Source organism: Capronia epimyces, assembly GCF_000585565.1.
Source record: "Capronia epimyces CBS 606.96 chromosome Unknown aczIQ-supercont1.2, whole genome shotgun sequence".
Lineage (NCBI taxonomy): Eukaryota > Fungi > Ascomycota > Eurotiomycetes > Chaetothyriales > Herpotrichiellaceae > Capronia > Capronia epimyces.
Genome location: NW_006912905.1, coordinates 3894953 through 3915593, shown reverse-complemented (window position 1 = coordinate 3915593; position 20641 = coordinate 3894953). Strand labels below are relative to the sequence as shown.

General features: G+C 58.5%; 10 protein-coding genes across 10 annotated transcripts; 5 read left to right on the top strand and 5 right to left on the bottom strand.

Annotated features, from left to right (window-relative positions):
• Positions 1–190: 190 nt before the first annotated feature.
• Positions 191–2293, top strand: A1O3_03223 (uncharacterized protein; the record flags this gene model as incomplete). The annotated part of the gene is made up of 1 exon (XM_007733361.1): positions 191–2293. One exon carries the CDS (start codon positions 191–193, stop codon positions 2291–2293), a length of 2103 nt encoding a protein of 700 aa, XP_007731551.1.
• A 776-nt stretch (positions 2294–3069) lies between these two features.
• On the top strand, positions 3070–4194 carry A1O3_03222 (uncharacterized protein; the record flags this gene model as incomplete). The annotated part of the gene is made up of 1 exon (XM_007733360.1): positions 3070–4194. The coding sequence occupies one exon, from the start codon at positions 3070–3072 to the stop codon at positions 4192–4194; it is 1125 nt and encodes a 374-aa protein (XP_007731550.1).
• Positions 4195–4661: 467 nt separating this feature from the next.
• A1O3_03221 (uncharacterized protein) lies at positions 4662–5923 on the bottom strand (the record flags this gene model as incomplete). The annotated part of the gene is made up of 2 exons (XM_007733359.1): positions 4662–5787; positions 5898–5923. 2 exons carry the CDS (start codon positions 5921–5923, stop codon positions 4662–4664), a joined length of 1152 nt encoding a protein of 383 aa, XP_007731549.1.
• A 771-nt stretch (positions 5924–6694) lies between these two features.
• On the bottom strand, positions 6695–8502 carry A1O3_03220 (uncharacterized protein; the record flags this gene model as incomplete). The annotated part of the gene is made up of 4 exons (XM_007733358.1): positions 6695–7380; positions 7444–7943; positions 8012–8264; positions 8367–8502. 4 exons carry the CDS (start codon positions 8500–8502, stop codon positions 6695–6697), a joined length of 1575 nt encoding a protein of 524 aa, XP_007731548.1.
• Positions 8503–9076: 574 nt separating this feature from the next.
• A1O3_03219 (uncharacterized protein) lies at positions 9077–10009 on the top strand (the record flags this gene model as incomplete). Its single annotated transcript, XM_007733357.1, has 1 exon — positions 9077–10009. The coding sequence occupies one exon, from the start codon at positions 9077–9079 to the stop codon at positions 10007–10009; it is 933 nt and encodes a 310-aa protein (XP_007731547.1).
• A 262-nt stretch (positions 10010–10271) lies between these two features.
• Positions 10272–12134, bottom strand: A1O3_03218 (uncharacterized protein; the record flags this gene model as incomplete). Its single annotated transcript, XM_007733356.1, has 3 exons — positions 10272–11237; positions 11326–11849; positions 11915–12134. The coding sequence occupies 3 exons, from the start codon at positions 12132–12134 to the stop codon at positions 10272–10274; spliced, it is 1710 nt and encodes a 569-aa protein (XP_007731546.1).
• A 619-nt stretch (positions 12135–12753) lies between these two features.
• A1O3_03217 (uncharacterized protein) lies at positions 12754–14826 on the top strand (the record flags this gene model as incomplete). The annotated part of the gene is made up of 5 exons (XM_007733355.1): positions 12754–12886; positions 12950–13202; positions 13298–13803; positions 13870–14177; positions 14464–14826. 5 exons carry the CDS (start codon positions 12754–12756, stop codon positions 14824–14826), a joined length of 1563 nt encoding a protein of 520 aa, XP_007731545.1.
• Positions 14827–15491: 665 nt separating this feature from the next.
• On the bottom strand, positions 15492–16403 carry A1O3_03216 (uncharacterized protein; the record flags this gene model as incomplete). Its single annotated transcript, XM_007733354.1, has 2 exons — positions 15492–15508; positions 15581–16403. 2 exons carry the CDS (start codon positions 16401–16403, stop codon positions 15492–15494), a joined length of 840 nt encoding a protein of 279 aa, XP_007731544.1.
• A 1178-nt stretch (positions 16404–17581) lies between these two features.
• On the bottom strand, positions 17582–19200 carry A1O3_03215 (uncharacterized protein; the record flags this gene model as incomplete). The annotated part of the gene is made up of 4 exons (XM_007733353.1): positions 17582–17757; positions 18061–18438; positions 18630–18880; positions 18992–19200. 4 exons carry the CDS (start codon positions 19198–19200, stop codon positions 17582–17584), a joined length of 1014 nt encoding a protein of 337 aa, XP_007731543.1.
• Positions 19201–19565: 365 nt separating this feature from the next.
• A1O3_03214 (uncharacterized protein) lies at positions 19566–20312 on the top strand (the record flags this gene model as incomplete). Its single annotated transcript, XM_007733352.1, has 1 exon — positions 19566–20312. One exon carries the CDS (start codon positions 19566–19568, stop codon positions 20310–20312), a length of 747 nt encoding a protein of 248 aa, XP_007731542.1.
• Positions 20313–20641: the final 329 nt, after the last annotated feature.

The window sequence follows — 20641 nt, the reverse complement described above, 5'->3', positions numbered from 1 at the left end:
TTACCGTCCATGGCTCCCAAGTGGACTGACCCTGCCTTGTTTCCGGCCTCCGGTGGAGATTCCGAAGCGCCCAAGGAGGGTGAAGCCGGGCATCCACATGGCATAGACATATGTATATCAGCCCAGGCCTTGACAGCATCAGACGATCCTAATGGCAGAGGATACATGCTCTGTCGAGGTCAACTCCACCATGTCCCCCTTTATAAACGGAAACTCGAGCGAAAGCGATGCTGCTACTGCCCCCACCCAGAATGTCGACCCTGCCTTTGTGCGCGAGGCTGTCGACAAGGCCGGGATCAATGCCTTGCGCATGGCCCTGTATCAGGTCACGGGAGACCCCGACCTGGCCACGATGAAGATCCGCAAGCAGAAGATTCGCGGTGGCGTCCTGTTTGACTACGTTCTCGGTGAAGACGACATCCAGATCGTCAAGGACAAGGCAGTCGACTTCCTGCTGAAAGGCGGCGTCTCCAAGGTTCCACCTCCACCGACCGTCGACGAGGCTCGCAAACTGATGAATCTCTTTGCCGGGTTGATGATCAAGGACTGGGACGTCCTTCCCGGGTATGAGGAGCTGTCCTTTGACGAGTACCCGCGCGGCGTGGAGTGGAGCAAGAAACCGCCGTTGGAGAAGCTTGCTCGGCACAAGGTGGTGGTGATTGGGGCCGGGCTGAGCGGCATCGCGACGGCAATCCAGCTCAAACGGCTCGGGATCCCGTATGTGCTGTACGAGCGGCAGGGCGGCGTCGGAGGGACCTGGCTTCTCAACTCGTATCCGGAATGCCGGGTCGACACGCTGAGCTACCTGTTCCAGTACAAGTTTGAAAAGAACTACCCTTGGTCGGAGTACTTTGCCTCTCGCCAGGAGACGCAGAAATACCTGGAGTTTGTGGCCACCAAGTACGGAGTCAAGGAAGATTTCCGATTCCACCGCGAGGTCACGGCCGCGGTGTGGGACGAGGCCACCAGCACCTGGCAGCTGACGGTGCGAAACAAGGAGACGGGCCAGGACGAGTCGGTGGTGGCCAACTCGGTCATCAGTGCCAGTGGGCTGTTCGCGACGCCCAAGAAGCCCGACATTCCAGGCATCGACAGCTTCCAAAAGCCCATGTTCCACACGACGCAGTGGGACCACAGCGTCGACCTCAAAGACAAACGGGTCGCGGTGATCGGCACGGGGTCGACCGGCACGCAGCTGACCCCGGGGCTCGCCGGGCAGGTCAAGAGCCTGGCGGTGTACCAGCGCACCCCGAACTGGATTGTGGCATACGATGGGTACCGGGCGCAAGTGCAGGACCACATGCAATGGCTCTGCGACACGATGCCGTACTATTGGAACTGGTACTGTTACGCTGCCTACTTCCGCAGCCTGGACCTGGCGGCGCTGCAGGTGGTGGACCATGACTACGAGGCGCAAGGGGGCTCGGTGAATGCGAGGAACGATGACGTGCGCAATACACTGACCAACTTCATCAAGGACAAGTTCCGCGACCGGCCGGAGCTGGTGCCCAAGCTGACGCCGAGCTACGCGCCGCTGGTCCGCCGGCTGGTGGTGGACAACGGATTCTACGACGTGCTGAAGCAGCCGCACGTCGAGCTGGTGACGGAAGGGATCGAGCGCATCACGCACAAGGGCATCGTGACGCGCGATGGCAAGGAGCGCGAGTTTGACCTGATTGTGCTGGGCGCCGGCTTCGAGGTGGGCAAGTACTTCTTCCCCATCGACTACGTGGGCAAGGGCGGCGTGTCGCTGGAGTCGACCTGGAACAAGGACGGCGCCCGCTCCTACCTGGGCATGGTGATGCCGGGCTTCCCCAACCTGTTCAGCCTGTACGGGCCCAACCACCAGCCCCGCGGCGGCAGCCTGTACTCGTGGGCCGAGATCTGGGCGCGGTACGCGGTCAAGGCGGTGGTGTGGATGATCGAGCACGAGGCCAAGAGCATGGACGTCAAGCCCGCCGTCTACGACGACTACCAGGCTCGCCTCGACGCCCGCAACAGGACTCTGATCTGGGAGTCGGCCGGCGCCGGCTACTACGTCAACGAATTCGGCCGCCAGGCCGTCAACATGCCCTGGACCACGTCGGAATACCACGAGATGGTCATCACGCCCAACCCGGATGACTTTGACGTGGAATTTGCCGACCCGGAGCCTGACCCTGCACAGGCCCATGCACATTCAAGGGCCAAGGCAGTGAAAGCTGTGGGAGGTGGCGGCGACAGCAGGGACAGGAACACGGGAGATAAATTAGACAATGAGATGACGGTCGATGAGCATCCCGTCATCTTGTGAGAGCAGTGCCATGCCAGTAGATGGAGGTTACGCCGGCCGCGGGAATGAATGGATTCGAAGATTGATATTCCAGTTTCAGTCATAGTAGTACCATCCGAGTCTAGAGTCTAGAGTCTATGGTCTAGAGTCTACGGTCTACGGTCTGCACTTGTACAGCAACCACCCACCTCCGACTCATGTGCTGTGTGGGCTGATAGAAATGGTTAGAGTCTGAAGCCTTGACCCGAATGTCAATCCTTTTCGTTCAGCCTCGTCGTGCCACTCCTATATGGAGTATTGAGTGGATGATGCCTCTCGACGAGAAAGGGGACGAATAGGAAGGCTGAGGCTAAGAATCGGAATATTCTGTGTCCACAGTAAGCCCCATCGCCGAATTTCCGAGTTCCGGAAGAGAGAGAGGCGCTAATAGTAATCTCTACCTAAGGTGTCTCAGACGACCTGGTAGTATTCGTACGTAGTATCTCGGTTGTACTGTATGTTCCATGACAACAGACGCTGGACGTTGAGTGTCAGTATCAGTATCAGTATCAGTAACTATCAGTATCCATACTGTATTGAAATAACCCTAACCCTAGGTTTGGAGCTTGCCTTGGGCTCTTGACTGGTTTGGCATGCCAGGCTGGATGCTGGATGCTAGATGCTGGTCGCTAGTTATTGATTCTCAAGGCTGATACTGGTATCTCATCGCACATTGCCCATCACCCTCAGACTGAGACTCAGACTCGGACTCCGACTCAGTGGAAAGTGACTGTGACAGTGACATCCACAGTGACAAAATGAGGCGAGGCAAAGTAGCCATCTTCACCAAACCCGGCGCAGCGATCCAGATTGTCGAGGAAGACAGCCCGGCGCCTCAGGCCGACCAAATCCTGGTGCGCACAGTCATGGCCGGGGTGTGTGGCAGCGACGCGCACCGAGTCCGGGGCGACATGGCGGCACCGGCGCAGCCCATCTGCTTCGGACACGAGGCGGTGGGCGTGATCGAGGCGCTGGGCAGCGAGATCCAGACCGACCGCATGGGGGTTCCTCTGGCCGTGGGCGATCTGCTGTACTGGATGCCGTCGACTCCGTGCGGCAGCTGCTGGGACTGCCGCATCGCCAACCCGCTGCGCTGCCAGCATCTCAACTGGCCCGTGGCGGCGGGCGGGCCGAATGCAGCGGGCTTCCGCGAGTACGCGACGCTCAGCAAGCGATGCACCTTCATCAGAGTGCCGGCCGGCACGGCAGCGGAGAGCGTGATTGTGTTTGGGTGCGCAATGCCCACGGCGCTGAGAGGGTTTTCTAGGCTCGGTGGTAGCAGCGACAATGACACCAACACCAACACTACCAACAGCTTCAACTGGAACGACATCGATGTGGTCATCCAAGGCTCCGGCCCCGTCGGGCTCGCTTCGACGCTGTTGGCGAGCTTGGCCGGGGCGCGCACCGTCACCGTGATCGGAGACCCCGCGAGTCGGCTGGAGGTGGCGACACGGCTGGGGGCCACCAAGACGCTGTCGGTGGCGCACACGACGCAGCAGCAGCGGCGGGAGGAGATCCAGCAGCTCACTCGGGGCTGCGGGGCCGGCGTCGTGGTCGAGGCGGCCGGCGCGGCGGCGGCGTTTCCCGAAGGCTTTGACCTGCTGGGCGCCAACGGCCGGTATCTCATCCTCGGCCTGTACTCGGGCCAGGCGGCGACGACGATCGATCCGGTGCGAATCAACAACCTCAATCTCTCCATCATCGGCAGTCTGGGCATCGAGATCGAGGCATACTATCGCACCGTCGAGATTGCCATGCACCACGGCCCCAGGTTAGGCTTGGCCGACCTTGTCACTCATCGCTTCCCGCTCGACAAGCTCGACGAGGCTTTGCGCCTGGTGGCTGAGGGTGTGCCGGTCAAAGCGGTGATTGTGCCTTGACTTGAGAAAGAGGCAGACCTGGCCTGGCCTAGTTACTATGTACAGTACATATACACTATCGAATGGACAATAGCCACACAGTATATATTGTCTCTGACAGCCGCAACTGGAGCATGTCATTCATATATATATAAAGATATATACATATCCGCGGTCAGTGACTACCGTACATATACAGAGAGCTTAGGTGTACTGTAGTTTTTCATTGCATGCCAATCGTGTATTTTCTCCCTCCAGAGGGCACAGTGTGGTCAACTACCAAGGGGTTCTCGCAAGCGCATGGGGTAGGAGTAGGGAAAGAAAAGAGACCTCAACGTCGCCTCGTACAAAGGGCAGGGCAAAAGACATGTATCGTCCTGTACTGAACCCATCCTAATGAAGGGGAAAGGGGCATAGCCTTGCCCTATTGTCGGGAGTGGGAGAAGTACTATATGGCATCAGGCTCAGGCTCAGGCTTACGCTCAGCATCACAAATCCAAAATCTTCTCCTCCGGCTTATCCGTGTCCCACATGCTCACGAGGATCTTGCGCTCACCCTCGAACCACGGGGCTCTGCCATGCGAGACCTGGTAGTTGTCGACCAGGGCCAGGTCGCCGGGCTGGGTTTTGATCAGGACGGCGATCTCCTGGCTGATCTCCCAGGTGCGATGCAGGTATTCCTTGGGGATGGTGGAGCCGTCGCGGTAGGTGGCCGGGGGGAAGGCCATGCCGTCGTCGCCGACGTAGGGCGGGTCGGTGGCGCCGCGGTCGTAGGCGGTGCCGTAGCGGCCGGCCAGGCTGTTGAAGAAGACGGGCTTGCCGGTGGCGGGATGGCGGCGCACGGCAGGGACGTGCTGGTGGACCTCGAGCTCGTCGTTGTCGCGCCACCAGAAATGCGGGGTCAGGCGCGCGGCCTGGATCTCGGCCTTGCGCTTCATGGTAGCCATGTCGTCGCCGGGCTGGATGTCGCGGCCAAAGGCCAGCGGGCCGGCCCAGGTGAAGATGAAGTTCTTGGCCTCCTTGCCGGGCGGGCGGTAGACGTCGGGCGAGATCAGGCCCTTCTCCGTCAGGTCGTGTAGGAAGCCCGGCAGCTCGGCCGCCACGCGGTCGTACATCTCGGCGCTGTGGGCGAACGGGCTCTCGCCGCCCTTGGCCGGCGCGGCGTGGCAGAAGAAGTGGATGTTGCTGGGGAACTTGGTGTAGCGCGAGTACTCGTTGTGCTGGTAGATCCACAGGTTCGGCGGCGCCTCGGACGCGCTGAACACCTCCTTCTCGTGCACCGTGCGGCTGCCCGCCAGCCCGAGCTGGTCGTAAGGGAAGTGCCCGCGCCCTTCCTCCGCCGCGTGCACCAGCACCGACATGGCTCGCGGCGACGCGTCCGGCTGCCCGCGCAGGATCACCGCCCCGTGCTTGTTGAGCAGTTCCGTCGTGATCCCGCGCTCCGACAGGTCGCGCAGCGCCCGCGCCGCCTCGTCCAGGCTGAGTTCCCCCTCGCCCTCAGGCTTGCTCATCTTCAACACCAGCGGGAACGTGTTGCCGTGCACGATGCGCTGGCCCGGCAGCTCGATCGGGTCAAAGTTAACCGTCACGCCATCTACCACCGAGACAACGCCCCTGTGGTTGATCTCAGTATTAGCCTCGCCTCCCCCTCAGCCGCGCTCTGGGCTCACGGTGTCTGCGATGCCATGCCGCATGTGTGTGCACTGGAATGGGGCGAAACTTACTTGTCGACTGGTCCAACTGATCCCATGGTGGTTGTGGCTGTGGTGTTGTGGTTGTGACTGTGACTGTGAGGGTGGTGGTCTGCTCAGCAGGTTTCTTTCTTCCCGATTGCTCTTCAAGTGCCGTCGACAAATCGAGGCGAGGCGAAGAGAGGCGATGTGATATGATGCGATGCGATACAATGGGCTCGGGCTGGATGCTAATCAACGTCTATGGTAAGCTGTGACGCCTCAGATGTTTCCCTTATATGATGGTCAGGTCAAGGTTCGCCCATGATCTCAGAGCTGTATGTCCCAGGGTCCTCAGCCATGACCAGCATGCTCGGCCTTCGGAAATACTTCTCGCGTGGGAGGGTTTCTGGCTACAGGTGGCACTTCAAGTCCTTATTCCCATATTCCGACGTCCGTGGGGACTCTCTAGGCACTACAGAGTCCTGCTCGGCGCATGCCCATGCCATGGAACGACCTTCCGCGAGCCAGGGGTGGCACCTGGGGTAGAGCTAGTGAGTGGTCGGGTCGGCTCGACAGACTCGATCAGCACTGTGACCTACGGAAGACATGGCACTGCTATGTGTCCTATACTACAATGACCGTTGGGGGCTCTGGGGGTGGAATAAACACCTAGTGGGATTGGATTGGATTGAATTTGGCTGGATTAGGAGAGCTCATCCACGGATGAGTTGATATGTGCCCATCTGTGGTCTGTAGACTGTGGACTGTGGACTGAGAACCAAGAACCAAAAACCAGAATCTTTACTCTGACCGACTACTGACGTCTAGGCCAAGTCGGCGAGGCACTCTCACACCGCATGTGCTTTGCTGCTGCTGGACGGTGTACCAGTCCCCGCACTGACATCCTCAATCTCAGCCGCTTCCTCCACCACCAGGTGCTTCTCGTGATCAATGTGAATATCCCGCTGGTAGACGGCCACCAGGTCGTCATCGCCAAACAGCTTGGCCACCTCCTCCAACGGCATATGCAAGGTGTTGGGGAAGGTGAAGAAGATGAAGGCGGCCGAGACGACGGAGACGCAGATGAAGACAAGGTAGTACTTCCACCCGATGGTAGCAAAGGCGGTCGGGGCCAATTCCAACCAGAGGATGTCGACCAGGCAGAAGCCGATCACGCCCAGAGTCATGCCCTTGGAGCGCAGGTGGGTGGGGAAGATCTCGCTGGCGTAGTACCAGCTGATGGCCTCGAGGAAGAGATTGAAGAAGATCAGGAACAGGAACAGGAAGGCGGCAGTGGCGCCGAGACCCGACTTGTTGCCGGTGCCCAGGTAGGTGGCTTGAAGGGCGGTCTCGATGGAGATGATGATGGTCACGGCGACCACGCCCCCGGCCAGCATCTTGTGACGAGGCACGCGGTCGACATAGGTCAGCGATATCAGATTCCCAACGATGGCGCCCACGTAGAGACCGGCCAGGAGCTGCAACGAGGCTCCGGCATCGTAGCCAAGTTGGGCAAAGACCGAGGCGGCATATGCTGCGTCGGCGGTTAGTCACGTCGATGCGTGATACGTGATCTTTATAGAGGAAGAGTACGTACTAGTGACCACCAGGTTCCCCGTCGAGTACAGCATGACGGGCAGGAAAAAGGCGATGGCGGCGCGTCGGAGGTACGAGCGACGCCTCAGAATGGCGATCCAGGACCCGTCGAGAGACGCGTCGAGCTCGTGCTGCTTTCTCATCTGGAAGAACTCGGCCTGCGCATATTCGTGCTGCGAGTCGGCCGCGGTGGCATGCAGGTCCTGGACGATGGCCCAGGCCTGTTCCGTCCTGTCCTTTTGCAGGAGGAAGCGGGGGGACTCGGGCAGCCAGGGGAGAAAGGCCAGCAGCAGCAGAGGCGGGAGGCAGCCGATGGCCAGCGGCGCTCGCCACTGTGCAGCCTGCTTGGAGTCGTAGTAGAAGAATCCCACCCCGACGTAGGCGGCGAGAACATAGCCCACCACCCCGCCGAGGCCGACGATGCCCACGAGAATGCTGCGGCCTCGCGGCGGGACCAGCTCGGTGACCCAGAGCGGTGTGGTCAGGTACAGCATGTAGGCACTATACCGTGTCAGTTAGCACTGCTGGAGGGTGTACAGAGTATGTATCACTATTCGAAGCAAACTCACCCCATGCCCACGAAGAATCGGAAAACAATGAACATGGCGATATTGACGGAGCCGGCGAGGCAGCCGGTCGAGATGACCAGAATGATGCTTCCGATCGCTGTCGTCCATCTACGGCCCAGGCTGTCGGCGAGGTAGGTGTTGAGAAGCGCGCCAAAGACCCCTCCGGCGTAGAACAGGCCGACCACGGTGCCGATAAGCCCTTCGGCGTTGGGGTTGGTGGCCAATCCCATGTATTGGATGAAAGATGGCTGGCCTGATGGTATCACAGAATGTCAGGACCGGACCGCTCACAACCGGCCACCGCGCATGACGCAGGGGGAGATACAGCTAGCAGCTAGCTGACAGAGTCACTCACCCAAGGTGGTGCCCACGATCGACCCAGCATACGAATAGCTGATGGCGCCCATTGAGATGCCGGTGACAGCCAACACCATCTTGGTGCTGTAGTGGCTCTGCTTGTCGTCCATGGTGGTGACGCCTGCGAAGGCCATGTTGACGCGAGGGGGGCTGGAGGATGTGCTGTGCCTGACCAAACAGTCCTGGCAGCCATCTCCCTTATGAAGGCAGAGGCACCGGCACTGGCACCACCAGAAGCAGAGATAACTGCATAGAAACCCCGGACCATGTGCAATCTCCAGGAGAGGCGGAAATCTGGGGTATAACCGGGGGCTCAGGCTGGGAGGGACACGCAGTTTTCGGAATTATGTACGGATACTGTCCTGTATCGCCCATGAACTCTATCAGGTATACTGTAGGTGAGACTCACAAGGGCAGATCCGAACCCTGAGCCTCGGGAATTCCAGGTCGGGCCTAAGCCTGGCCTGGCCTGGCCTGTATGTACTGCCGGGCAGTATGTAATTAACGTACGTATAGACCCTGTTAACAATCAGGCCTCATATTCCGCACGTCGAATCACCTCTTCAGCTTCTGTTGTCGTGTGGTGGCTGACTGTCTGGCACCCTCCATCTCCATCAACCTCATTAGGTGCTACAGTATCAGGCAGCGCGACCGAGCTCTGCACAACCCACCAACAAGTCCTATACACTACACTGTATACTGGACGGTATGGCGCAGAATGGCCAGACCACTCCGCCGGTCTTCTCCAAGGCGGACGCCGTGAATGAAACGTCCAAGCTGGTGCACAGGATCATTCCGTACAAAGACCTGGAGCCGTCCTGGCACGTTCCGGCGGCCAAGGAGCCCGGGTTCATGCGCTGGCTCATCACCTGGGTGGGCGGGCCGGCCGGGCACATCAACACGAACCCGGACACGGCCCAGGTCAGCCAGAACACGGTGACGGGGCTGATGCACATGGGGGTGGGCCAGAAGCAAAAGGGGCTGCACTACCACAGCGTGACGGAGATCTACGTGGTGATCAAGGGCCAGCTGGAGGGCTTCGACGGCAAGGGCGACAAGCATGTGGCCGGCCCGCTGGACTGCGTGTACATCCCCAAGGGCGTGCCGCACGGCGTGCGCAACTGCGGCACCGAGGACTGCGAGTTGATCTGGGTGCACGACGGGATCGAGAAGAAAGGCACGTCGGTCTACTTCATGGACGGCATCTACACCGGCCCGCCGCAGGTCGACGAGATCTCGGTCGTCAACTTCCGCGACCTCGAGCCGTCGTACGACGCCTACCGAGCCAGGGAGGTCGAGTTCGCCCGCTGGATGGTGAACTGGGTGGCCGGCCCTGTGGGCTACGAGAACGTCAACCGCGGCCAGGCCGTCGAGAACGACAAGGTGTCGATCGGCTTGACCGTGGTGCCGCCCGCCCAGAAGATAGTCCCGCACCGCCATGAGACCGCCGAGCACTACGTCGTGCTCCAGGGCAAGGCTCTGATCAATGCCGGCCGCGGGAATGAAGAGCTGGGAAAGCTGGACGGCGTCTATGTCCCGCCGTGTCTGGAACATGGCGTCCGTAACCACGGCGAAGAGCCGCTGTACTTGCTGTGGGTACACGAGAAGCCACAGAAGATTGGAAGTACGACGTACCGGTGAGAGGCTGGCCAGAGGAGACCGGGCAGAGGAGACCGGGGTCGGGGTCGGGGTCGGGGATGACTGGTAACTATGGAGTACATAGTATCCGGTGTAGAATTGATCGATGCATCCAATGTCTCAACTACTGTGTATGCCCAGTATGTACAAGACTCCCTGCCTGGCTAGCCTACCACTCACTCACAGACACTGTCACTCACACTCCCTCTCTCGCACACACATATGCTCACACAAGGTGACTCTCTCTTTCCCCCCTATTTTCCTCTCACGCACCCACCGCGGCCGTCTCGACCACGATATCTGCATTCTTTCCCACCCTGGCCTCGGCCCCGGCCTTGGTCCCAACCCTCGGTGATTTCGTGAATCGAGGGCCGTAGTGGTCAAAGTCGGCCCAGTTCGGCCACCAGGTGCGCCAGGCATAAGTCCAGCCGTGCATGGGGTTCCAGAAGGTGGCCTCGCCCTTGTCATTGGTGTAGTAGTTGTGGCAGCCGGGCGAGAGGATGGCAATGTTGCCCATGGCGCCGTAGATGGCTTTGTTGTAGGCCGTCTGGGCCTTCTCGCTAACGTTCAACGCGTAGGGCGCCGTGCGGCACTCGGCCTTGATCTTCTTGATCAACTGGGCGTTGAAGCGCGCCTGCACCAGACACACCATGGTCAGGTTCGACCAGAAGTTGGCCGAGTTGGGCCCCAGCATCATCAGGAAGTTGGGGAACTTGTTCACCGCCACTGCATAGTACCCGCGCGGCGTGCTGCTCTCCCACAGCTGCTCCAGGTTGGCTCCCCCGATCCCGTTGACCTGGAAGTGGCTCCCCTGGTGGGTCATGTCGAAGCCGGTGCCCCAGATCAGGACGTCGATCTTCTCCTCGACCTCGGACTGGGACTCGGAGTCGGTGGCTGCGGGGTACAACGGCACCGGCACCGGAGGATTGTACCCGTCGACCGGCTCCTTCTTGGCCGCATCGGCCTCGACCAGCTGGGCCGGCTTCGACACAATGCCGTCCTCGGTGATCCGCAGCGGCTTGTCGGTGATGAGTTTGACGTTGGGCTTGTTGAACATCGGGTACCAGTCGTCGAGGAACAGGATGCGTTTACACCCAAACTGCGACGTCGGCTTCAGCTTGGCCCGCGTGATGGGGTCTTTCACCGTGGTCTCCAGGTGATGGAGAGCGTACGCGCTGGCCTGGGCTTGCTCGGGCGTGCCAGAGAGCCACATCTTCATGCTGCCCTCGATCTACAGGACGTGCCGAACGTTAGTATGCCATGCCTCACAGTGTATAGGGTACAGAACCGGGAGATCCGTGAGATCGGGCCGTCCTTACGCTGAAATAGTACCACAGATGGTACGCCCACAACAAAGGCGGGAACCACTTGAACAGAAACTTCTTCCAGCCGGGCTGTTGCTTGTCGTTGCGAGGCATGCAGTAGGTGGCACTCCGTTGGTAGAGGATGAGCTCCTTGACCAGCGGCTGGATGCGAGGCGCGACTTGGGCAGTGCTGGGCCCCGTGCCGATCATGGCCACCCGCTTGCCTCGTAGATCATAGTCGTCTCGCCATTCGGCTGTGTGCCAGACCGCGCCTTTGAACGTCTCGGCCCCGGGGATGGCGGCGTACTTGGGTCGCCAGAACTGCCCGCCGGCGTCGACCACCACGTTCGCGATCCAGGTGCGACGCTTGCCGCTGCGGTTGTCTTGCGCAACGACCGTGTACTTGAGGGTCACCTCGTCCCAGGTGGCCGAAAGCACGGTGGTGTTGAAGACTGAACACTCGCGGAGCCGGTAGTGCTGGGCCACCGAGGCATAGTACTGCTGGATCTCCGGCTGGGTTGCATATGCCCGCGACCAAGCTGTGCCCGTCAGCCGTCAGTATCCGGGCTTGCAGAAGAATAAGAAAAGTAGGAGGACGCCATACTGGGATTCAAGTAAAAGGGCAGGACGTAGGCGTGGCTGGGCACGTCACAGGCGGCCCCGGGATACTTGTTGGCCTCCCATACTCCTCCATAGTCGTCCCAGCGGTCGACAATGACAAACTCTCCTCGCCGGAGGCTCTTCTGGCTCAGCAGCTGGGCGGCCAGGGTGATGCCAGACATGCCACCACCGACGATCAGGGCGAAGACATGGTCTGCGGCCATTTCAAACAGCAGACTCGGGCACGGTGTGGTGCGGTGAGGTGCAGCTCGACTGGGGGCCTGTCTGTTCCTGTTGCTTTTGATGTCGATATCGATGGCGATGTCGATGTCCAGTCCCAGCCTTGCTGGTTTTCTTGTTATTCAGACATTTGGTTGCTGTAGTGTCGGTACAGTATTCCGTACATGTACTGGACCGTCGTCGAATACCCCACCCACAACCCCGTGGGAATTTCCTGATTCCGAAGGCCGAAGAAAGGGGAACTGACAGGACAGTACCAGAGCTAGTACCAGAGCCCTGGCCTTAGCCCCAGCCCTCAGGCCGGTGGTCTGCCCCACCTGTGGATGGAAGAAACCGAAGTCGGGATCTGGGGATAGCATGGCTTTCCATCCCAGGGCTCTTGCGCAATTTAGTATGCATGCATGCATGGCCGAGGAGGAGAGGAAGAGGACGAGGGAGGAGACGGAACACACACCCTCACTCGAGTTTCATCTTCTTCTGACATCCTTCTCCTCCTGTTCTTTCTCCTCTTCCTCCTCCTCCTTCCCCCTGTCGTCTTCTTACCTTCTTCTGCATCACCATCACAGCCACCGCCAAGCCACAGCCACAGCCACAGCTACCAAGATGGATTCTCGCAGCCCCGACCTGGACGTGAAGCGGCGGCACTACCAGAAGCAAACGGTGTTGTACATCATTGGGATGTGCTGGGGGAGTGTCTCGTTTGGATTTGGGTCGGCCATCATTGCCACGACGCTGGGTGAGTTGAGAGTTGGGGGCCCGGCCCGGCCACCCCAGGCACTACTCTACTAACATGGACCAGGCCAGCCGTCCTTCTACGAATACATGGGTCTGCTCAACAACCCGCATGAGGCGTCCATCATTGGCGCCATGAACTCGCTGTTCTACGTGGGCGGCTTCTTCGGCACCGTCTTCAACTCGTGGTTTGCCGACCGGGTTGGTCGACGCAAGACCATCTTGACTGCCTGTCTCATCCAGATCGTATCGGCCGCGCTGGTGGCCGGCTCCGTCAACGTGGCCATGTTCATCGTGTTCCGCTTCTTCACCGGATGGAGGTAAGCAATAGTAGTGGCAGTTGTAGTGGTAGTCGTAGTGGCGGTCACTGTCACTATCCCCCTTAAACACGACAAGGCTGACCCGATGTACATAGTTGCTTGATGTTCCTCACCTCGGTGCCCCTGTGGATTACCGAGATCGCACCACCGCATGGGCGTGGTCTGCTGGCCAGCATCAACGGGCTGATGGCGACGTTCGGCTACGTGCTGGCCAGCTACGTCGGCGTCGGCTTCTACTACTACCAGAACGGGTCGGGACAGCAATGGCGGGCGCCGCTGGCGTTTGTGTGTCTCCCGCCGCTGATCACGCTGGGGAACATCTTCATCTTCCGCATTCCCGAAAGTCCGCGCTGGCTGCTGGCCCAGGGACACGAAGATCAGGCCCGGTCGATCATCGAGCGCCTCCATCGCCGGTCCGACCACGACCACAGCAGCTACGCCGAACTCGAGTTCCTCGAGATGAAGAAGCAGATTGAGATGGACCGGTCGCTGGATTCGTCGTGGAAGATCCTCGTCACCCGTCCCTCGTACCGGAAGCGCGCCTTGATCTCGTGCTCGCTGCTGGTCTTTCTCTACAGCTCCGGCACTCTCACGGTCTCGAGTAAGTTTGCTCTTCGTTTCCCTTTGACCTTCATCCACATCTCCTGATACCGGCGGTGCACCCTAGATTATGGTCCGACCTTGTTTGCCTCGCTCGGCTACTCGCCCGCGCAGACCCTCCAGTTCCAGGGTGGCATTGTCCTCTCTGGATTCGTGTCTCTCCTGGCCTCCATGCTCATTGTCGACCGCATCCCGCGTAACATCATGCTGGCCTGCGGCATGATCGCTGTCAGTATCCCGCTAGCGTGTGAGGCCGCCACCACGGCTCTGTATATCGGTACAACCAACAAGTCGGGCCTCGCTGCCGGGGTTGCCATGCTTTACCTGTATATCTTTGTCTACGGGGTTTTCCTGGACGGACCCGGCTACTTTTATGTGAGTGAGCCTTTGACAAGAACTTGCCCCTTTTTCATTCTCATGTTTGCTCTTTCCTTGCCCATAGCCTCCATCCAACTCCCAACTCCCAACTCCCAACTCCCAATTCCCAATTCCCAATTCCCAATTCCCAATTCCCAATTCCCAATTCCCAATTCCCAATTCCCAATTCCCAATTCCCAATTTCCATCTCTCATCTCTCATCTCTATTTCCATCTCCATCTCCATTTCCATTTCCATCCCCCAACTCTCGTCCACCAGTCCAAGCTGACCAACCACCCTCCAGGCGAACGAGATCTTTCCCACCCATCTCCGCAGCAAAGGCGCGACGCTGTGTATTGCCTGCTACGCCTTGATCAACATCATGTGGACGCAGGTGTCGCCGGTGGCGTTTGAGAACATCGGCTGGAAGTACTACCTCGTCTTCATCTGTTGCTGCGTGGTGGCGTCGGTCGTCATCTTCTTCACCTACCCGGACACGCTCAACAAGCCGTTGGAGGAGGTGGCGCTCATGTTCGGCGACGAGGACCTGGTGGCTCATTACGTGAGGGAACATGCGCATGTGCACGATACCGCAGTTAAGAAGGACGAGCTGGGGTCGGGCCCTGTGCAGGATGAGGACGTGAATGTGAAGGAGCTGAAGGCGTAGTATGGATGTCGTGGTGATGGTAACGGTCACGGTAACTAAACGTCCTTCTCTACTAGGTCCCAGGCCAAGTCACTCTGTCGATTGATGTCGATCATACAGTACATACAGTATTTAAGTATGATACGTAGTGGAAGACACTCACTGCACGTACTACAGTGAGACTGTGAAGCCTTAGGCCGATGCCTCTCGCTCTCTCAATCAGCGATCAGAATAACTATAGACAGTATAGTAGGGAGTCTCTCGTTTCTACTGATACCATCTCAAAAGTGTGTGTTTTGTTCAACTGCTAGGTGACTTGCCTAGTCGTCGTCGTCGCTTCTTGGATCTTTATACAGTACGTGGGAGTGGGAGTAGGATTGGGAGTGGGAATAATGTTTAGAATAACTGGTCATTTCGTATTTCATCCATTCGACTTATATACAGCACAGCACCCACCAGTCCATCCTCTAGTCCCTAGCCCTAGACCTAGCCCCCCGGCCCCAGTTGCCATAGCTAGAGCTACCTGTCTGTAGAAGCCCTGACCCAAGTAGTCGTAACCAGAGCCACGGTCTATAGCCCCGTCGACATGGACATAACCATGACTATCAATCAACCATGGACATTCGATGATGGGAACATCGACCGAGGTTGGTGTGGTGGCGTAATCTGATCTGATCTCATGACAATCACGAAAAGTACATTCCTGACAAGCAGCGGTTAGCGCAACAAACAGCAGCAAGCAAAGAAATGAAATCACAATGCATGCTGGACTCACCTCCGTCGCAGATGATGGTCTGGCCGGTCATGCGGGACGAATCCTTGCTGGCCAGAAAACTGACCAGGCCGGCAATGTCCTCGGGGAACAGCTCTTGATTGAGGGCGTTCTTGCGATGCGACGATGTCTTGTACACCTCGTCTACGGACGGGGTTGCCGCTGGACCGGCGCCGGGGCCGTTTGGGGTGGCTGCCGCCGCCTTTTCCGCCTCCTTTTCTCGATCCCTCTTCAGGCGTTCAGCAAAGACGGTCGACATGCCGGTCTTGACGGAGCCGGGACAGTAGGCGTTGACGGTGATGCCGTACTCGCCCAACTCCAGGGCGGCCGACTGGGTCAGGCCGCGCACCGCCCACTTGCTGGAACAGTAGGCCGGGGCCTTGCCGCTGGGCCGGTAGGCGGAGATGGAGGCGGCGGCGATCAGCTTGCCGCCGCGGGCCTGCTTGATCATCTGCTTGGCCGCGAGGCTGTAGCACAGGAACACGCCGCGCGTGTTGACCGCGTAGCTGCGGTCCCACCGCTCGACCGTCATGTCCAGCAGGCTGGCCGTCTCGAGCAGGCCGGCGTTGGCCACCATGACGTCCAGCCCGCCGAACCGCGCCACCGCCGCGTCCACCAGCCCCTGCACGTCGGCTTCCTGGCTCACGTCGCCCACCACCCCGTGCGCCTGGTGCCCACCGGCCTGGATCTCGCCCACCACCTGGTCGAGTCGCTCCTTTTGCCGCTCAATGTCATTGACCACCACGTCAAATCCGTCCTGTGCCAGCCGCACCGCGATCCCGCGCCCGATGCCTTGGGACGCTCCCGTGACAATGGCAACCGGCATGTTTGTGGTTGCTATCAGAGTAATCAGGACGAAGTGATCGGGAATCACTAAGACGCGTACTGTGTACTGTGTACTGTGAATACTGTAAAACCTTCAGATGACCCGGCCGGCTGTACCCAGACAGTTGCTGCAGCTAGGACTGTTGCTCAGCTAAGACTGTTACTGTACCAAGGCTGTTGCTGCACCCGTTTCCTTTTCCGGTTCCTTTCCTGCTAATCCGAGTGACTGACTTGGTTTGTTCCCACACTCACGAGGCCAGCTTGACTGTCTTTCACTGTGTGGTGTGATGTGGTGGGTGATTCTTCTCCTTTTCGAGCCCTATTCTATTGCGTCTTGTGTCTCACTGGACTGGGCTGACTGGCATATGAGTATGGTATGTACGGTACGGAGCGGATCCAGGTGACAGCCACTCATCATATCCATACTTAGAATGAATGTCATGCCTGGATCGAACGAGCGAGGCAAGTCTCGACGGAATGCTCTGGTATGCCGTGGGCGTCAATGCCGGGTTCCGTAGTTCCGACCGAGGTCTACCAGATTCCATATGTATGTACTTTGACGTGCTTTGTAAGTAAGCTGCAGTCTCCGAGCTGTAAAGTTACTGGACAATACCTACGCATGGCATTAGATTGCATTGGATTGCATTGGATTGTATTGGATTGTATTGACATCTGTTTGCCCGACCTAGGCCCAGCCTTGTATTTTTATACTTGTCAAACTTAGGCGCATTCCCAGCCCTTTTCTTTATCCAGAAGGCTGGTTTAGGCATACTATACTATACTATATAACCTGCGATCTCCGTGCCACCCTTGGATAGATGAACATGGAACATTTCAACCTTTGACAATATCAAGGTGAAAATAAATATAGGCATTTGTGTATATCAAGATGAAAGTAAATCAAGGTAGGGTGTATATCAAGGCCAAAACAAACACAATAGAGATAGATCAATCCAAACTTCAACAAGGGAATCCGGTCATGGGATCTCTTCTATTCTCTGCCCGTTGATGCCAAACTACTATCTTGTACTCGTGTGTCTGTTCTCTGGTGATTCCTTCTCACCTCGACCCCGACCCTTGGTGGTTTCGTCAATCCAGGGCCGAAGTGGTCCCAGTCTGTATGTACAGTACTCACATATCTCTCTCCCCAGACTAAAGACCTCCTATACCAGGCCATGTCTAAAACACAGCTACGGCATTCGGCGGCGACGCGACCCCGCCTGGAACGTTCAGCGGCACACTGGTCAAGAAGAAAGAATAGCGGTTCAATCGAGCGCACGTGGCGGCCAACTGTTCCAGATCCCACAGTTCCCCTATCGGGGTGCCCCAGAGAGCGAGAAGATGCTGGTGAAAGGCTGAGGGATGTAGGTGATCAGCTCGGTTTGGTTTGATTTTTGTTGAGTTCAGCCCAGTCTCCCCCTCTAGCTGAAGCACCCGCTTTCTGGTCCGGCTCTGGTCGAACCATGCAGAAACACAGGCGATGATCTTCCGGGAAAAGGACAAGGAGAAGGACGATCTGCCAGGAAAAGGAAAAGGAAAATCGAAAACAACTGTCATGACAAGGCACCGGTAGGAGAAGGGAAAGGAAAAGAACTCGCAGGTTAAGGCCAGTGAGTCGGTAGGAAAGGGGAAAGGAAAAGAAAAGGAAAACAACTCACATGGTCGGTCTGCAGGATAAGGCACTGGTTCCCAAGCCAGAGCATCGCCCGCTACGGCGGCGAAATGCTGGTTCCAGAGCCATTCCACCGCGTCTTCTGTCGGGCTCACGCCCACCGACTGCTTGTGCGGATCGGCGAAGAAGGCGTCTCGCACCTCCTGGTCGGAGCATTCGTTGTACCATTTGATGAGCCCGCTGCGCACGATCAGCACGTCTCCCTGGCGGAAGGTGGTGCCCTGTTCGCGCGCCGCTTCGGCCAGCTCGTGCTGGCTGATGGCGTGGTACTTCGCGGGCGAGTAGTGGATTTGGTGGCGCTGGGCGTATGCGACGTAGTCGACGAGCACGCCGCGGCCAACGATGCCTCCTCGGTCGTGCCATTCTGCAGTCCTGGGTGTCAGCGGCGAACGGGACGGGGCCGGGCCGGGCCTGTCAGGACCCAAGAGCAAGAGGCAGGAGTCGGGGGCCAGGAGTCTTGTCAGACTCAAGAGTGAGGGGTCAAGAATCAGAGCCTAAGTGCTATCAACGTAGCCAGCACTGTACTGTAACATCTGCAGTGTCTCAGATACTCACTGTCGATGCCTAGGGGAGTCTCCAGACTCGAATCCCGCGCCTCCACATCCTCCTCTCGCACTCCATTGTAGCACGCCCCGGCTTCGCGGTGCACGACGTGGCGAAGTCCGTCCCACTGCGACCCGGACTGGGTGTTGAACCGGACTTCGTCGTCGAAGCTGTTGGCACTTCCCTTGGTCTTGTTGTTGATGATGGTGTGCTCGAGCCGTTGCCGCTGGAATACCGGGAGGTTGGGCTTCGCGAGCGACCAGCTGCAGGACAGGAATTAGACCTCGAGTGTGAGAACGAAGACACCCAAGTCTGCCTCTGCCTCTGCCTTGCCGGGCATGCCGTGCACAATCCAATCAGGGAGTGCCACTCACTTGAGGGAGACTGATATCCCTTCTCGAATCTCCCGGGCCGCGTTCGCCACCACTTCCGGCGTCAAGAGATTGAGTGTGCCGAGCTCATCTCGCTTTCCATCGGTATCCCAGAATCCCCAGGTACAGCCTGATGGTAAGTCAGGCTGCTGGGGCAATTGGCGGTAGGAGGGAAGCTGATCGAGGCATTCATGAAACGAGAGGACTGCCATTGTTGAGACGTAGACGGGTGATCGACCCCTGTCAGAAAAGCCCACTGTCTGATACGGCCCAGTCAAGTCCAGTCAAGTCCAGTCAAGTCCAGTCCAGTCCAGTCTGGGGGCGGCGTTGTGCTCATTTCTCAACTGTCGGAGGCTCTGCCGGAATCCGGAATTTGCTAGTTACTGGTAAGCGATGGTGGAGTGCGTGCTCGCGCAGATCTCCAGGTCCAGCCAGTGTACGGAGTACGCTGTGCCTGAAAGACTTACAACAGTCGTGCACTGAGACCCGAGATCTGGATTTACAAATCCAGTGTCTCTAGACGTCCGAGTGCATTGTACATTGTACCTTGTGCTGTACTGCCGATTCGGCTTCCGCCATGAGCTTTCTCGCCTCAGCCCACGCCACGGAGACGCCCCTCCTGGGCACCACGCTCGGGTTTGGCACGCCGTTCAGCGCACAGCTGCTGTCCCGGGTCGGATACCACTACCTGATGATCGACATGGAGCACAACCCGCTCTCGTCCAGGGAGGCCGGTCTCCTGACCCATGCCATCGGGGCCGCGTCCGGGGGCAAGTGCAAGGCTCTCATTCGGGTTCCGTCTCACGGGGTGGAATGGATCAAATGGGCGCTGGACTGTGGCTCGGCCGGCATCCTAATCCCCATGGTGCAGTCGGCGCACGAGATGGAGCAGATTGTGAAGATGGCCGTCTATCCGCCACGAGGCCAACGCAGCTTTGGGCCGGCCATGGCGCCCTTCGCCAGCGTCGATCCCAGCCAGACGGTGGCGCAGTACCTGAACGAGACCAGTAAAGACATTGCCGTGATTCCCATGATCGAGTCGAGCCAGGGGCTGGACAAGGCTGAGGAGATCTGTGCCGTCGATGGAGTCACCGCGGTCTTCGTTGGCCCCGCGGACCTGAGGCTTTCCATGGGACTGGCGGGCGGAGACGGTTCAGAGAAGGTGTATCTAGACGCGCTGCTGCAGCTGGTCGCCATCTGTAAGCGGCTGGGCAAGCCGATAGGCATCTTCGCCGCGGACGAGGAGACCTGCCGGAAGAGAACGGCGGACGGGTTCGATTTCATTCTGGTAAGCAACGCCTCCGTGGTCCGTACAGCGGCTTGAATCATGTTGACTGTTGACCGGCCTCAGCTCCCTGGAGAGGCAGCCTTGCTTGTGGCAGGCGCAAAGGCGCAACTTGAGGCTTTTAGGAGAGGCGTGGCGAATGCCAGGCTGTGACCTACCTCCCTACCTCTCTACCTTTTTGCTCGCCTACCCGGCAGCCTTGGAGGCCTTTGGGGTCTGGGTTGTCGAACAATGAAAGATGTTGGGTTGGGCTAGAAGCTGCTGAGTACGGCCATTGGAAATGTACCCTCTCCTATCAGAGGCATCAACTGAGGGAATGCCTTGCCTGGATCGTGTTCGAAACCATTCTGTATCTCAATAGTGATGGA